This window comes from Nicotiana tabacum, chromosome 16 (assembly GCF_000715075.1).
Source record: "Nicotiana tabacum cultivar K326 chromosome 16, ASM71507v2, whole genome shotgun sequence".
Classification (NCBI taxonomy): Eukaryota; Viridiplantae; Streptophyta; class Magnoliopsida; order Solanales; family Solanaceae; genus Nicotiana; species Nicotiana tabacum.
This window is the reverse complement of record NC_134095.1, coordinates 72,476,343-72,493,847: the sequence shown is the minus strand read 5'-3', so window position 1 is coordinate 72,493,847 and position 17,505 is coordinate 72,476,343. Positions and strand designations below refer to the sequence as shown.

The 17,505-nt window shown below is 37.8% G+C and overlaps 1 protein-coding gene across 4 annotated transcripts; it reads right to left on the bottom strand.

Annotated features, from left to right (window-relative positions):
- Positions 1 to 8,607: 8,607 nt before the first annotated feature.
- LOC107776283 (putative E3 ubiquitin-protein ligase LIN-1) lies at positions 8,608 to 17,201 on the bottom strand. Of its 4 annotated transcripts, none has more exons than XM_016596158.2 (17): positions 17,037 to 17,201; positions 14,351 to 15,300; positions 14,120 to 14,180; positions 13,643 to 14,014; positions 13,469 to 13,536; positions 11,916 to 13,199; positions 11,570 to 11,714; positions 11,236 to 11,493; positions 10,837 to 11,146; positions 10,626 to 10,750; positions 10,421 to 10,540; positions 10,201 to 10,332; positions 9,738 to 9,860; positions 9,543 to 9,653; positions 9,232 to 9,375; positions 8,882 to 9,133; positions 8,608 to 8,800 (listed from the first exon to the last, which is right to left on the bottom strand). In XM_016596158.2, the coding sequence occupies exons 2-17, from the start codon at positions 15,286 to 15,288 to the stop codon at positions 8,783 to 8,785; spliced, it is 4,461 nt and encodes a 1,486-aa protein (XP_016451644.2). In that variant the 5' UTR covers positions 15,289 to 15,300; positions 17,037 to 17,201; the 3' UTR covers positions 8,608 to 8,782. The 4 variants fall into 4 exon arrangements, with proteins under 4 accessions (XP_016451644.2, XP_016451645.2, XP_016451647.2 ...); XM_016596159.2 differs by having other exon boundaries at positions 14,351 to 15,271; positions 17,037 to 17,148; XM_016596161.2 differs by lacking the exon at positions 17,037 to 17,201 and having other exon boundaries at positions 14,351 to 14,861; positions 14,944 to 15,080.
- Positions 17,202 to 17,505: the final 304 nt, after the last annotated feature.

Here is a 17,505-nt window from a genome sequence, read left to right as displayed (position 1 = left end):
TCCTAAATTCCTCCGGGATTGATAGGAATGGACGGGTAACATCATGCAATAGGAGTCGAGACCAACCCACGCTTTAATTACCTTCACGGGGCAAGAAAGGGAAGATATGGATATGATGACCGATGCGTTAATATCACGTGTATCCCCGCTTTGAGGAGTGTCATACCGGGTATTGCATTGATGTGATCCTTTTTGTAAACAAACCTAGGACACCCCCTTTTACGTTCCCAAATATGCTTAGATTGTAATTCTTTTCAAAATCTTGCTTTTCATTATCTGTTTTCCAAACATCTGTGTACCTAAACTTAAATCCCCTACTATTTGAGCCATACTTGTTTATTTTCTAATTGTACAAATTCACAAACACGGTTTGGCTGGGAACCACACTAGTGGATCCTGAGGGCTGCCTAACACCTTCCCCTTAGGATAATTTCAAGCTCTTACCCTATCTCTGATTACCAAACGTAGTTATAAATGAATCCTATAGGTGCCCTAACGCACCTTAAATCGTTAGGTGGCGACTCTTCAAAAATGCAAACCCCCTTTCCCACAAGGAAAGAGTTGTCCCAACCAAAATGTCATAAACCCGACTTCCGAGAGGAAAAGAGGGGCGCGACGGTCCTCAGGGAAAAGGTGCAGCACGATAATGCCAAGGATGTGACTATTGGTGATGATGGGGTATTGAGGATGTAGGGTTGGATATGTGTACCCAATGTAGATGACTTTGGGAGTTGATTCTTGAGAAGGCCCACAGCTCGCGGTATTCCATCCATCTGAGTGCCGCAAAGATGTATCAGGATTTGAGATAGCAATACTGGTAGAGGAGAATGAAGAAAGACATAGTTGGGTTTGTAACTCGGTGTCTTAACTGTCAGCAGGTGAAATATGAGCATCAGAGACCGAGCGGTTTTCTTCAGAGGATAGAGATTCTGGAGTGGAAGTGGAAATGGATCACCATGGATTTCGTAGTTGGGCACCCACGGACTTTGAGAAAGTTTGATGCTATTTGGGTGATTATGGATCGGCAGACCAAGTCCATGCACTTCATTCATGTATGTACTACCTATTCTTCAGACCGGTTGCGGAATCAGAGAGATTATTCGCCTTCATGGGGTGCCAGTTTCCATCATTTCAGATAGAGGCACGTAGTTTACATCGCAGTTTTGGAGGGCCGTGCAGTGAGAGTTGGGCACTCAGGTTGAGTTGAGCACAAAATTTCATCCTCAGACGGACGGCAATCCAAGAGCACTATTCAGATATTGGAGGACATGTTACGTGCTTCTGTCATTGATTTTGGTGGTTCATGGGACCAATTTCTGCCACTCGCAAAGTTTGCTTACAACAACAGTTTTCAGTCGAGTATTCAGATGGCTCCATATGAAGCTTTATATGGGAGGCGGTATAGATCTCCGGTGGGTTGGTTTGAGCCGGGAAAGGCTAGACTATTGGGTACTAACTTAGTACATAATGTTTTGGACAAGGTAAAAGTGATTCAAAAGCGGTTTCGTACAGCGCAGCCAAGGCAAAAGAGTTATGCTTACAGGAAGGTCCGTGATATGTCTTATATGATTGGGGAGAAGGTTCTACTGAAGGTTTCACCCATGAAGGGTGTTATGAGATTCGGGAAGAAGGGCAAGCTGAGCCCTGGGTTCATTGGGCCTTTTGAGGTACTTCGGAGGATTGGGGAAGTGGCATACGAGCTTGTTTTGCAACCAAGCTTGTCGAACGTGCATCCAGTATTTCATGTTTCTATGCTCCGGAAGTATATCGGTGATTCGTCTCATGTTTTGGATTTTAGCACGGTTCAGCTGGATGGTGATTTAACTCATGATGTAGAGCCAGTGGCTATTTTGAAGCGGTAGGTCTGAAAGTTGACGTCAAAGGATATAGCTTCAGTGAAAGTGCAGCTAAGAGGTTAGCCCATGGAGGAGGCTACTTGGGAGACCGAGCAAGAGATGTGGAGCAGATATCCACACCTATTCATGGCTCCAGGTATATTTCTAGACCCGTTTGAGGACAAACGTTTGTTTAAGAGGGGAGGATGAAACGACCCGACCGGTCGTTTCAAGAGTTGTAGCGTTGTTCCCCCATTTCTGCTTCATTTGTGTTTTACAGTTGTATTGTGACTTACCGAGTTAGTTGGTTTGGGTTCGAAGTGATTTTTGAGTGAATTGAGATACTTAGTCTCTTATGTGGAAGCTTAAGTTAGAAAAGTTGACCGGATGTTGACTTATGTGTAAACGACCTTAGATTTGTATTTTGATGGTTCCGTTAGCTCCGTTAGGTGATTTTGGACTTAGAAACACGCCCGAAATGTGATTTGGAGGTCCGTAGTATGTTTAGGCTTGAATTGGCGAAACTTGAAATTTTGACGATTTTGGTCGGCAGTGGAAATTTTGATACCGGGGTCAGATTGGATTTTCGGAAGTTGGAGTAGGTTCGTGGTGCCATTTATCACTTGTGTGAAAAATTTGAAGTCAATCGGACATGATTTGATAAGATTCGGCACTCTAATATTGATCGGATGCTTTTGGAAGTGCGGACCGCACCAGAATTGTGCGGACTGCAAAGGAGAATTGCAGCTACACCCGGATTGTACGGACCACAGTAGAAGAGTACGGCCACGACAGATTTATGCAGACCGCAGTTGAGGAGGACTAAGAAGTCGGCCGCACGATTTTGGTACAACCGCAGAGATTGGCAGAGTGCGACCGCAGCAAAATTATGCAGACCGCACGATAGAGATTCAGAGAGTGTACTATATAAGCGAGGCTTAAAGTTTTATTTCACATTTTGGACTTTGGGAGCTCGGTTTGTGACGACTTCTCATGGGTTTTTCAAGAAATTCATCAGAGTAAGTGATTCTGACTCCGGTTTGGCTAATATACATGAATATATCATTGATTTCATCATCCAATTAGTGCTTTGAGATGGAAATTTGGGGAAAATTGTAGAGATTTCATAAAATGAATTTTTGGGATTTGAATGACGATTCAAAGTCGGATTTAAGTGAAACTAGTATGGTTGGTGTAGCAATCGAATGGGTTATTGGATTTTATGACTTTTATCGAATTTCGAGACGTGGGCCCGGTGGCCGGGCTTGAGCCGATTTTGGGATTTTGGCTAAATTTGGTATTTTTCTTGAGAAATTGATTCCTTTAGCCTATATTGATCATATTGTATTGCTTGTGGCTATATTCGGGACGTTTGGAGGCTGATTTGAGAGGCAAAGGCATTGCAGAGTAGGATTTTGCTTGGTTTGAGGTAAGTAACGCTTTCAAACTTTGATCTGAGGGTTCGAAACCCCGAACTACATGTTATGTGTTTAATATTGAAGTGATGCACATGCCAAGTGATGGGCATGCGGGCATGCACCGTCTAGGTGATTCCATGGCACCGATTAGTGACTCTATCCTGTTGATATCCATGTTTTAATCATGTGATAAAGTAATTTAACTGTAAATCATGCTAGATATCATGTTTAGGCTTCATGCCGGTATCTTTGGGACCCTTAGTGGTTGTTTCTTGCTGTCATCTCATTATATTTATTAATATTCTGTACTTAGTCATGTTCATGTATGTTTATATCATATCCCAGTCTCAGTTATTTATCGATGCATCATACCATTGGTCCGGGTTTGTTTTATGACATTGTGAGCCCGTGGGTGAGACTAGAGAGATTGATGACTGAGTGAAGTCGAGAGCCTAGTTATGAGTGATAGTTATGGGATCGGACTGCACACCGCAGTGGTTATATTGATTGTGCTAGCGCTTAGACTGAAGGAGCCCCTCCGGAGCCTGTAACACACCTCTAATAAGCGCGGATGATATTATTGAGGGATGGATTTCCCTGGACATGAATTTTTCGGAAGTAATGATATTTGGAGATGGATTTCTCCACAGGGTTGGATTGCCCTTTTCCTCGGTACTGAGTGACTTATAGTCAGTGTTGAGTATGTTCCGGGATGGATTTCCCTAGGTCGGATGGCCATATACGGTACTAAGTAGTTGAGCATTTATATGTACCTGGAGATGGATTTCTCCACAAGGTTGGATTGCCCTTTTTCCTCGGTATTGGGTGACTTACAGTCAGTGTTGTATATCTTCCAGAATGGATTTCCCTGGGCCGGATGGTCATATTTAGTACCGAGTGGTTGAGAACTTGAGAATGGGAGCACATTATGTATTTCATACAGTCTGTGCATTGGCATGTAGAGATAGTTGAGTTATATACCTTAAAATGTTCTGATTTGTATTTACCTTATTGCTTTGAGCTCTCTATTTAACTGAAAGCATGCCTATGTTTCTGTACGTTATTTCTATTATATCTGTTGTGGTTGGGTTTGTCACTACCTTTCAGTCTACAGTTTGGACTCGTTACTTACTGAGTTGGTATACTCATGTTACCCTCTACACCTTGTGTGCAGATTCGGGCACTTTTGGTCCTAGTGGTAGTTGCTAGTCGAGGCTTCAGGCTTTAGGAGATTATCAAGGTATCTGCACGGTGTTCGCGGGCCTTGACTCTCCTTCTTTATCTCCAGATATATTTCAGTTTGTTCCTTTAGATATTATAATAGACTATGTTCTACTCTAGACGCTCATGCACTCAGTGACACCTCGGTTTTTGGGCAGTTGTATCGTATTTTGGAATTTCTTATGTTTCAAATAGTTTTCTTTAAATGTTAAAAGCTTCCATTAATGTTTTCAAACTTATTGTTGTTGTGTTGGCTTTTTTGAGTTGAGGCTGGCCTAGTTCCACAATAGACACCATCACGACAGTCGAGTTTGGGTCGTGACAGAATCCATTCTTAACAAGTAAGGAAGTAGAAACTAAATTCTTCCTAATAGTAGGAACATGAAGAACGTTGTTGAGCGTTAACACCTTGCCGAAAGTCATCTTTAGGAATATCTTCCCATAACCTTCAATCTTGGTTGTTGCAGCATTTTCCATGGAAAGATCTTCTTCGAGACCAACAGTAGAGTAAGTCGCAAAGGCTTCTTTGACAACACAAAAATGTCTAGTGGCTCCAGAGTCAATCCACCACTCCTTTAGATTTCTAACTAGGTTGCATTCCAAAAGCATTGCACATAGATTATCAATGTCATCATTCTTCTCCACTATGTTGGTATGTCCCTTCTTCTTATCCTTTTTCTAGAGACGACAATTAGGGGCTTTGTGACCAGTTTTTCCATAATTGTAGCAGGTGCCTTTGAATTTCTTTTTGTCCTGCTCCTTAGTTTGTCCAGAAGACCTATTCCTCTTCTTACTTTTTGGAGCAGTATCCTCAACGATATTAGCTCCCATAATAGAATGTTTTATCTCACCGGAGTGTTGGTACCAAAAACGCCGATGAATAGCGAATCACTCGAATGCTGTAAAACACACTGAAAAATTTATGCAGAAGAAGAATATCAGAAAATTTCGAAAGGAAAGATTCTGGGATTCAAAGCATATTTATAGACTTCCAGTAACTGTTCCTGAAAAGGTTTGCAACCTTTCAGAAAGAGCCATATGGCTGTTGGGAATATTTCTGTTTGAAATATTACAGGAAATTTAAAACAATTTGGGAAAAAGGCAAAGCCGTTTGCAACCTTTCAGAAAGAGCCATATGGCTGTTGGGAATATTTCTGTTTGAAATATTGCAGGAAATTTAAAACAATCTGGGAAAAAGGCGAAGCCGAGCCGAGCGACGATAGCGAGGCTTGCCTTCTTCTTAAATCTTTACAAGCTAGAAGAAGAGCAATTGTATATAAACCCAGCAAAAGTCTTTTCTTCCTCTAATATGGGATAATATCCCTTTGCCAAGGAGGAAAACTCAAATTTTTCATTTTCCTTCCATTTCTCATTCACCCTCTTTAAGCTAATTTAAGCTTAAAAAGCCCAACAGTTAAGAGTAGCTAGATTTTCTATTAAAGAAAAAAAAATAGAATAGCGTTATGTATGAATGCTATAGATTATTGTTTCAGTTTGCAGGAATAAGCATTGTACCACCTCCCAAGATAAGGAGATTTTTAGGTGCCTCGGCTACCATAAGTTTGTATAATCCACAAGTAAATGGACCAGGTAAATACAGTGTTGCAACTATATATCTTGAAAGAGGAGGAGTCGAGAGGATACAAGCCGGGTGGATTGTAAGTTTGTAGCATTATTTTCCCTTTCTCATAGAAATGAATATCGTAGTGTTAATTTTTTATCATATGAAATGAATCATATCAGTGATCAATATCACCCAGAAAGCAACAAAATCTTTAAAAGTTCTCCAAATATTAACGTGTTTATATATTGGCTGGTTATTTTTAATTCTTTATTACTTTTGTAGGTTCATCCAAAACTACATACGGGGATGCGCGGACTCAGTTATATACCCACTGGACAGTAAGTATTTTAGGTTTTGGTATTTTTCTATTCGAATACATAAATTAACTACAATGTTCTTTATTTGAAAAAAAAAAATAGTAATAAATTTCGAATTAGGCAGATAACAACCAGAAAACAGGATGTTACAACAGTAATTATCCAGGATATGTTCATAACTTTTTTGGGGGCGACAAAAATCATTATTTCATTTTATGGTATTTGGTTACCAAATATAATATTTCAACGACAACATTTGAGAATCCCAAAGTATGCTTAGTTTCAACTACTGGAGCATTTTGTCAATTATTAAACCGTTTGGATAGTTGTTTTCCTTACAAATGGCTTAGCTCTTAATTTTGTACTTGCTTGCTCCAAGTAAGTCCATAAATTAATATTCATCACTAGTACTCAAAATATTCATTAAAATACTCTAATTTGCAGCTATTGTTGTTTTTGTTGTTGTTGTTGTTGATCCTTATTATACATTTTCTTTTTCGAAAAAATATTTTTTTCTTCTATATAACGATTACTCTATACTGTAGACTTTATCATGTTCTTTATTTAATTTATATGTATATACAGATTTTTGGCTTCAACTGTGGTTTGAAGCGGATGTTGTATTTTGGCCATTCGACAGTCTCAAGGAATTGAGAAATGGTGCGGATGGTGAGCCCTCAAATGGGAAATGACCAATTTTGGGATGGCTATAAACGTCTTACTTGTCACATGCGCCATGTTGTGTATGAAGGAGATGTTCAAAAAATTTCACCTGATACTTCTATTGTCACAACTCATCATGATAGGTGTTACTCTGAAGGAAATGAGAATAATGCCTTAGATGGCTAGTGGGATTATAATTTTTTATTTGGATGGCTAGTGGGATTATAATTTTTTATTTGGAGATGCTGGTAATTGTTAGGTGTTTGTCCAGATTTTCTTACCATAATTGGTTTTTCTATTTCATGAAAGAAAGGACAACATATTTACCATAATTCGGTTTTTCTTTTCCTACAAGAAAAATATAATTCTTCCATATTTGGCTAGTTCCTTTTCTTGTAGGAAAAGGTTTGGACTTCTATAAATTGAGGATCCTTCCTTCTCATTCAGTAACATCCACAATGTAGCCATATGAGGTTTGAGAGTCGTGTTTAGGGGGAGAACATTACGGGGCAAGTGTTAGTGTATCACTTGTATTTGCCTCTTCGTGAGGTTGTTCTCTCGATATTTTGTACTCTCCTTTATTATACTGGATTGCTCATCTCCGCCATGGACGTAGGTCAGTTGACCGAACCACATTAAATGTTTGTGTCTCTTTTAATAGATTTCTCTTTTGTTGTCTGATTTATCATCGTTGAAGGTTTGCTTTAACTAGCTTCCGCATGACACCTGACTTTTTTCATTCCTAACAGTAATTGCACGGTTCCTCCATTATAATAATATTTGTAATTAAACATTGAGAAATGAAAAGGAAAACATTATTGTATCTCTTGTACTTCCATATTCTTCTTTGTTTGTCCTCTAATATTTATTTGGTATCTAGAATCCCACTGGCCCGATTAATTTAGACATACGGGGGATTGCTCCATACTAGGACTTTCTTCATTCTTTGTGCACGAAGTCGAGACCTCTGATTAAGTAGAGAGGTCTCATCCATTCCATAATACCCATTGGTGGTAATTTCATATTGTCCAAGCTCCAAAGTTGGTTTGTAGTTTGTTCAAAGAGTAGATCAACTGTTCATTAACCTTAAATTAGCGACGCTGTTAAATTAATGCAAAATGTAACGGATGCAATTAGTTGCCCTCTCAACTTTAGTGTAAAGCTGGTTATTCATAACACAAATTTCATGTTCACATATCAAAATACGAAATAGAGCAACTACGCATAATGTCGTCTACTTTAGCAGAATCTATGTTTAGTATTTTAATTTTCACATATAAAGAGTTTTTCCTCACATTCATGTCTTATAAAAAGAAAGTTTGATAACTAGATCCTGAATCTTGGATTATATGTTATGGGGAACTTAACAAAATTGTAACCAACAGTAATTTTTATTATTAATCGACATAAACAAGTATTTTGATCTTTAAGCCGAAGAACCTCCTCTTTTAATGAGTTTTTCAAGGCCAAATAGGCCCTAAAAAGTGAGGGCTCATTTCTGGCAAAATTCACCCTCTACATTTTATTTGTTATCTTGTTCCTATTGATGTAACCTTTTATCTATTAGTATATATATTACACTATGTGGATTCTGGGTAATTTTCTTTACATTGCTTGTTACAATTTAGTAAAATATGTAAAAGTTAGGTACAGGAAATATTACATGGAATGTAAAGAATTAAGAAAAGGTATTCAAAATTACACAAAATTGTCACTTTTCCAGTTCCAAGTAGATCTGCACCAAAGCAATTTTCCTTTTTTTTTTTAATCCAAACGCCAAACCTGCAATCAGCAATGTCATTATGAGTCACTAGCAATCAATAGAAATGCCCTTAAATATATCTAAAGAGATGTGCATTTAACCTGAATTTTTCCATCTGTAGAACCAGCAAATATCATTTCTCCATCTTTATCCACAGCTAAAGATGTAATTTTAGACTGTCCACCACTTTTCATCTTAATGGAAGTGATTTTTGTAACTCTTTCTTGCAGCCATACCTCTATGGTGCCAGATTTTGTGGCGGAAAATATGAAATCGTTGTTTACTGCTAATCGTTGGATGTCTGAACAGATTGAAAGTGATCCAATGACTGCCTTGCTAGGGAGAGAAAATACCTTTACGAGCATGTTTGTTGGGGAAGAAACAGAAATCATGTCATCCTCACATGTTTTTACGTTGAATAAATTAGTGATGAATGAGAAAATGTGTGTACCTTTCCGGATATTCCATCAACTAAGGAACCACCAGCAAACACAACATTTTTTTGAACTTGGAGGGAATAGATATTCTGTTTTCCCAACAACTTCTTGGCACCAGCATAAAATGTTGTTGATGTTTGAGAGCTTAAATCAACTTCCTGCCATTAGTTTGTTGTGCTTATTAAACTTGAACAAAATTGGCAATCTTTGCTTTCACTGTCATGTCATTTGTCTCAATCAAGAATGTGAGATCAACAGTGAAATTGAGCTAGTTTTTCTGTTCTTGTTGCTATATAACCAACCCCTGAAAAGTACAAAGTATTACCTGGATACTATAACCTGTGCATCCGCAATAAAGTTTATCGCCCATAATGGCGAGGCACTTGACATTTTTTTGGAAGTTTACATGCTTGGGAACCCCTGACCAATTATAAACCTACCGAGTTTGAGGTCTGGTGAGTCATTTGTACCAGGCCAAAAGTCTCATCAATATGATTCAAAAGAAATCCAGAGTGCTGACCTTAACTCCTGTCGCTTGAGATGCGAAGCATGCAAATTGAGTGTTTGCTATCAACTCAAGCACCGGCTCTTTCACATCATGAACCTGAAGACAGTGGATTTCCTCTTGATTGATAGCCCAAACCTGCAAGATTTCTCAGGAAAGGATGTCAAATTAGAAATCAGCAAATTGAGATAATATGTTCTTAGAGATTATTGCAAAAGGTTTCTTCAGCATAGTATTGTTAAAATCCGTTGTTGAGCTCTGGTGCTTCCTTTAATAGAGAAAGATTATAAGGCTAAGTTATTTGCTTTTGGCAAGAACTAAGCATTTCTTAATCACTTCTTCTTCTATTTTGTACGATACAGAATAGTCTTGAATCCATGTGATATTTCTAGATACAGATTAAGCAGTACCTATTCTATACTTATTGTAATAGGGTCATATCTTTTTCACATATTTCATTGCCAGAAGGAGAGCTTACCCGGATAGTTCTGTCCAATGAGCCACTATAAAGTTTATCACATGAAGATGAAACGTAAAGGCATGTAACAGCCTTTGCGTGCTCGCGTGTTTCATGAATTAACCGAGGAGCTCTTTTTCCAGTTTCCCAGACCTGAACACAGAAAGCTCCACAAGTTAGATTTTAAAAGGAAAAAATGCAGACAAAAGGAATTGCTGCTGCTTATTAGGATGGCCCTTACCTTAATGGTTCCATCGGAATGACTGCTAATGAGTCGACCTCTTATGTGGAGCAGACAAAGAACTTCTCCATTCATCGACACATCCACCTCAGGACATTCAGAATAGCACCATAATTCTGCCTGCAGTTCAAACTATTAGGACCTGTAAAAGATACATTTTCTTATGCAGCTACTAATTCTACTTACTAGTGTAGAAAACACTTACAGCATCAATACATGGCAAGTTCATCAAGGTTTTCATTATGTCACTGACCACTATAGAGTACTTTTTAAGTTTCCTCAAGCTTTTGCACAAACATTTGGCATATATTCCCAGTTCGCTGAGTGCACCTTATAACATAAAGACCAACTGCCAGTTATGAATAAAATCTTAATATCCTGTTTACATACTTCCTAAGTAGACAATCCAGCCTTACCTAAATCAGTAATAAAGCCTCGCAAAGCAAGAGCTGCCAAGATCTTCTCCTCGATATTCTTTGTCGACTGGAGCATCTGTATAAATTGCTCAAGCAAAGACTTACGAGCAACATCTCTAATTCCAGTATCGGGAAATTTATAGAGCATGTGAATTAGCCATGTGGCTACAATAAAGGAAGATTTTGCTATCTCCATTGAGGTGCTCTTAAGGCATTCTTCTAAAGCTCTGAATATTAATCCTTTCTCATGGTTGCAAAGAACAAAAGCTGTTCTATTTTCCCAAGAACTCAGAGCTTTTTCTTCCTCTTCCTATAAACCATGTGTTAGTTAAGATTCCTAGTTGTACAAATTACAAAATAATAAACCATAATACAACTAATATCTGAAGAACTTCATACCATTATATTGGTGGTGTCATTTTCACCTGCTTTTTGCCTCTCTTCTTTCATCGTGGCATTATATCGCTGATTAAATCCCGCAATCTTGAGTAGCCGAGCTTCAAGAAAGGACTTACCAGAGTTAGTTAGATGCCCGGAAAGAGATAACAAGGCATCAAGAGCGCTGAGCTGAGACGCGGGGAAGTCCTTTTTGTGTAGTGCTTCAATCAGTGCCTCTATCGATTCTTCCCTGTATATGCTCATTTGCCGAGGCTCAACCTGAATCAAATTTTCCTTATTCATTTTGTTCAACATAGAGTAGCTGAAAAGAACTTCAAAATTAACCGGAACAGACCAGAAGGTCAAGCTGTAAAAGAAGAGGAGCAATGGTAGATTTCTGCTCCATTGAAGCCATTTGAAGACAGACAAGAAGAGTGTGCATTGTACTAAATGCTCCCTCATCCTTAATTATCTGCAGAATCTGGTTGCACAATGTTCTCCTGGAGTACAATTAATAGAACAAACATTTTTCATGAGTTAGAATCTAGAGGGATTATTTTAGGGTAATATATAACCCAAAAGATCAGATACGTATTTAAATTTCAATTTTGAAAACCAGATAAGCCTGTAGTAAATAAGCAAGTCAAAAGGTGATTTTATAGACAAAAATTTGAAAGAATAGTCATGTTTGTTTTAAGTACCTGCTTAACAAAACTAACTCATAAAGAAGTTCTATGCATGTGCCTTTCACGCTATCGCTTCCTGTGTGAATTAACTCAAGAACAGGAGAGAACTCAATTCTACTAGCTATTGTATTTCTGCAACTCTTATCAGCCCGAATACAGCACAAAAGTATGCATATAATGGACTCTCTACCATTTTCATGGTCTAGGCACTTGAGCAAGGCAAGAATACCATTTCCTGATATAATCTGCATAGCATTGAATGATCGATCGCTCTCACCTCCTCCAGTAATAATTTGCTCGAGCAACACAACAGCGGCATCCTTTGGTCCTATTGTGAACTGAAAATCACTAAAATCCTCACTTCTGTTTGAGATAATCTGAGTAAGAGAGGGTACAAAATTATGAGCTGAAAGTTGAGAGAATGATGGCCTGAGTAGGTAAATAAGAACCGCTGCTTCAGCAAGACCATCTTTTAATAAAGTAGCTAGACATTCAAAATCTGAGTCCACACTTGTGAGGATCTCACCAACTCTATCCTCTGCATATAATAGCTCGGACAAAATATAAATTGCCGTCCTTAAAACTTCCCTCTTTTGGGAAGCTGATAATACCTCTACAAATCCGTTCACTATTGTTGGTGCAGATAAGTAGGAGTGAACTCCTTGAGATTCAAGTTTCGAGTCACCCCATATCTTTGCTATAGTCAATATGGCATGTTCACATTCTTGTAAGTCCTCTGAAGTGCACAGACATGAAACATAAGGTTTTAAGCCATTGATAATTGCTTCAGTTGCTGCTTGAGAAATTACACTTGTAGGTGACATAGATACAGCTGCTCGCATAAATCTCCGTGATCTTTGTTCGATGATTTCCTCTATGCGCCTATGATTGGGATGATTAAATGTTGGAGATGGAGTAGATTCAGATGACCTCTCTCTTGAAGAGGGAATGGTTAAATAACTTCTTGGTGTTTCAGAGTAAGAAAACTCCTGTGCTAGGTCAGGGTGCTGTTCTCTCCAAGACGTTATTAGTCGCTTCAGGACATAGTTGGTTTTAGGAAGAGTAGATGCAGATAAAGACTGCCTTGTAATGGGGCATGTTGTATTGCCTCTATTCATCCATTCTTGGATGGCTTTCCTTTCATATGTTTGACCGGTTTCAAGGGTGACGGGATCATTGAATATCTGTCCAGTTATCGGACAGACAAAATCTTTAGGTGGCCTTGATGGAGCAGTCGACTTATCCGACAATGGGAGAGAAATGCAGCTGTGACTTCCTTCATCACTACCATCCGGAGAGCTGCCATTGTTTTCAGAGATTTTTAGAAAAGGTTTTTTTTCACTTTTGTCCTCCCGGCCGAAATTAATTACAGGCTCTAGCCCAAATATACAAAACGTATACACTGATTATGTAAATAATATGTATATTTATGTATACTATATGTACATTTATACTTAAAAAACACATATATTTACCAGCTATTATTTTTTAAGGCGGCCCAAAAATGTAATTATCCCTAAAATTCCGATCACCTCCAATATTAGAAAGTGACTTGTACTGAGACGTACCCTTTTTCTAAGGATTGACTAAGGCTCCACCTATGAGAATTTCTTTTCCCTGCAGTTTCATGCTGCTCCTGCATGTGTAAACAACTATCAGAGCAGTCACATAGATTCAAGTCTGGGAACCATTTGTAAAAATGTTAAAACAAACATCGCATAAGTTGGGGTTCTGAAACATACTGTCCTTTCGTCATCCGAGTCTGCTGAGCTAATTTTTAACTCTTGGGATGAATGCAAAGAAATAGAACTTGAAGTGTCCTTAACACGTCCAGACAAGAGGCGTAACACAGGTACACCTTTCTTCGAGGGGGTATCGGTTCCCTTTGGTGAAGGAGCTTTAGGGGACTCCAGTTTAGGGAAGTCCATTGAAGGGAAGGACTTAGGAGATTGTCTTTGGTTTGTATTAATTTGCTTGACTTTGGACCTGGCTTCTACATCCTTATTCACTCCACTACAATAGGATAAATTGTTTTCTTGATTCCTTTTATTCGATGTAGTGTATACATGAGGCTCAGGGTCATAATCTTCTTCATCCACCTCAGGAATTCCTTTCTGAGTATGACAAGAAAGAGCAGTACTTTACTTTAATAAACACACTAGAGCAAAATCATATTGTAACAAGATGTATGTAGTCAGTTAAGGGTACAAAAAACTAACTAGTGGATCCCTAGTCGTGGAGTCCTCCTGATTCTCAGACGACGAAGAAGTCATATTCAATCTGCTAAAATCCAAAGGATTAGAGAAACAAGTTTTTTTGACATTCTCTTTTTACAGTTTTCATAAGTCATAACGAATTCTTAAACATGGAAAGCCATAATGGCAGTGCAACAGAACTGTGGTTATTGAACTAACAATTTATTCAGTGATGTAGAAGTTAATGAACCTGACCTTGAGGCTCCATTTGCATTCTCCTTGACTCTCAGAATAGGAGTAAACCCGGCACTCTTAGGCAATATTGGGCCAAATTTGACATAATCAGGAATTGACCGGCATACCTCATGCAATGGAGTCATCGGTGGCTCTGCGATTGGCAACAGAGGAATTGCCTTCTTTGAAGTAACAGAATCATAGTTCATACAGTCCTTATAGTATTTTGCATAAAGCCTTGTATTCTCATCCAATGACTGTCCATAAAGCTGCTCGAGTTTCTGCATTTTCTCAGCTTGATCAGGCCTTACAGAAAATATCAAAGATTCATTAAAATCATGATCAAAATCCATAGTGAAAGACAAGTCACTTGAATCAGGAATAACATCCATCACTATCCGATGTCTCTCCTCTGAGTACCACCCGACGATGGAGCTCATGTGTGGAATAAACAAACTTTTCCATAGCTCAGGTGCAAAATCTATCCGCGAGAAGAAAGGGTCAACAGTAAACATCTCCAGTATATGAAGTACTGCATTGTGAACATTGTTTCTCAACTTCCACAAGTAAGAAAGGTTTAAATGAGCCCAAGCAGAGAGATAGAAATTAGGTACCCCTGCAGTTTTCTGATTAGAATCCAACATTGCACAAACTTGCAGCATTTTTTCCGCATAGTCTAGTCTAGCCATCTTAGTTTCAATGTTTGATGTGTGGATTGCTTCTTCAAGGGCATCAATTCCCCAGTCCAAATTGGCTAAAACTGCTTGATCAGAGTATCGAACTTCTGTGTCTTTATCGGAGTTCCCATCTTCAGCTGCTAACCTCTCAGCACATTGTTCTTTATGCAAGGTTCTTTGTTCTTTATCAATAAGTCTATCTTGAATGAAACTACCAACAGATGTGATCAAGGACCTAACTATGTCATCTTGATCCATTTCAAACCTGTAATTTCCAGCCATTGTAGAGCTCACCTATCAAATGTATAGTCACAGTTCTAAGCTTAAATTCAATTGGACATCATCAAAATACTTAAACATTAAAAGGTTTCATAAGTGCATGAAAACAGGCACATTACTCAACCATGAGGGCAGCCCGGTGCACTAAGCTCGCGCTATACGCGGGGTCCGGGGAAAGGCCGGATCATGAGGGCCTATTGTACGCAGCCTTACCCTACATTTCTGCAAGAGGCTGTTTCCACGGCTTAAACCCGTGACCTCCTAGTCACATGGCAACAACTTTACCAGTTACGCACATTACTCAACCATATTCAGTCATAATGTCAAACAACTTGAATTCAGAAAAACAACAGAATTTAAATGTTTGACTCACTGCCTCCGCAACATAGGGGTAAGGTCTGCGTACCCCCTACTCCCTTACCCACTACTCTCCCCAGACCCCACTTATGAGATTATACTAGGTATGTTGTTGTTGTAATAGAATTTAAATGTTTGTAGAAAAAAATTACCTATATTTTATACTAGAAATATTTCAAAGATAACGTAAACTGAAAAAACTAAATGAAGGTTAGGACCAATGTCTTGTCATGCTGTAAAAAGTAAAATAACAATTCACATTATTCTACTAAATGGAATGAAAATATTGGTATAGGCTTGGTTAAAGGTTACATTTTAATTAGCATTAGCGCATGCCTTAACTAGAAGTGGTTCGTCGGTCAAAAATCACAAAAAAGAAAAGGAAAAAAAAAACGACTAAAAGCCTACAAATTCCTTGAATATTTTTTTTTTTAAAAAACCGAGGTAAACCATCCTAAATCCTTAATTAACACTCTCCTACACATGGAGTAGTTATTATAGGCAGACTAAAGCTTCTTGTTCTCGATTCATTTTATATGATACTATTTTCTTTTTAGTATATTTCATGAAGAATAGGATATTTATATATTTATAAATGATTTAACTTTAAACTTCTCATTATATCCAATAGTCACACATGTTATTCATGGTTTGTTTAAGATTATAGTTCCAATTGTCTTTCTTTCTTTCTTAAACTATATATCCGGTCAAATAGGTTCACATAAAATAAAATAGACAGATTAGTGTTTCATGTCATTTATCTCAAGGTTAAGCATTTAAAAATCAATATAAGACTTCAAATTTAGACCAAAAAAAAAGCACCTACTATTTTTCAACAAAATGTAGATGGTGGTAAAAAGCTCTTATTATTTGTCATAAATCATTAGTAACAAAAGATGATGTCATCGAATCACATGAAAACGTGTCTTAGCCTAAACTAAGATACTTAAGATTTTGCACATATATTATTCTGAAATTATATATCTAATCAAAATGTTGATCTAATAAATGTGTAAGTCTCTGGCACTGATGAAAAAGTAAACTACGAAAGTTAAAAAAGTTTAACGACTAGACCCTTCAATCTAGCTCTCCGTTCCCAGTTATAACTTCCATAGCAATATATGTTTCTTTCGGGATATCAGGATATTACATTCTTTCCCACTAATATTAGGATAAACAAAATTTAAAGCCTAGTCGATCGTATATATTAGGAAACTAAAAGCCATATTAACAATTTTTCAAAAGCTATCCACTGGGAATGAATATCTTATAATAAGGTAACGTGGAAATTGATTAAGAACTAAGAAATCTCAAGAGCTTCATTTCATGTATGTATCTTTGTAGTTCTTGAAGTGTTGCATTAGTGTGTGTGTGAGAGAGGGAGAGAGAAATACCCGGATTAATTTTATCAGAATCGGCAGAAGTCCATGCTAAGACAAGAGCTTCAGAAGATTTATATTCTCAATCATATCGATCGATCTTCCACTGCAATGGGAATTTAGAGAGACAGAAAGCGAAGCCAGATTAGAGAACTAATTAATACTAGTTTAATTAATAGCAGCCGGCCGGCTTTCCTTTTCTTCTGACATATATACTCCATCCCTCTCATATTATCAATTGTGATTAGTTCAATACAAAATTAATTATCTTTTTTCTTTTTTGTCCTTAGTGATGCTATGTGATTATCAATCAATTCCATTAATATTGCCTTAGTCAACATGTTATAGTTACGTATTATATTAATTAATATATATATAGTTTAAATGATTGGTCGTTTTAGTAGGCTGATATAAGACAAAAAGGTATCTAATGTATTTGGTTTGTTAGTTTGGATTGTTCTTCGCTTTTAACTATTCCACGGTT

Bases quoted from the DNA above. Each gene is read 5' to 3' on its own strand.
- LOC107776283 (XM_016596158.2), bottom strand. From the start codon at position 15,288: ATGGCTGGAAATTACAGGTTTGAAATGGATCAAGATGACATAGTTAGG. The intron at 11,494-11,569 runs GTCTGTTCCGGT...AATTTGATTCAG, and splicing joins TTTTACAGCTTGACCTTCTG to GTTGAGCCTCGGCAAATGAG. The intron at 9,861-10,200 runs GTAAGCTCTCCT...GAAATCTTGCAG, and splicing joins CATTGGACAGAACTATCCGG to GTTTGGGCTATCAATCAAGA.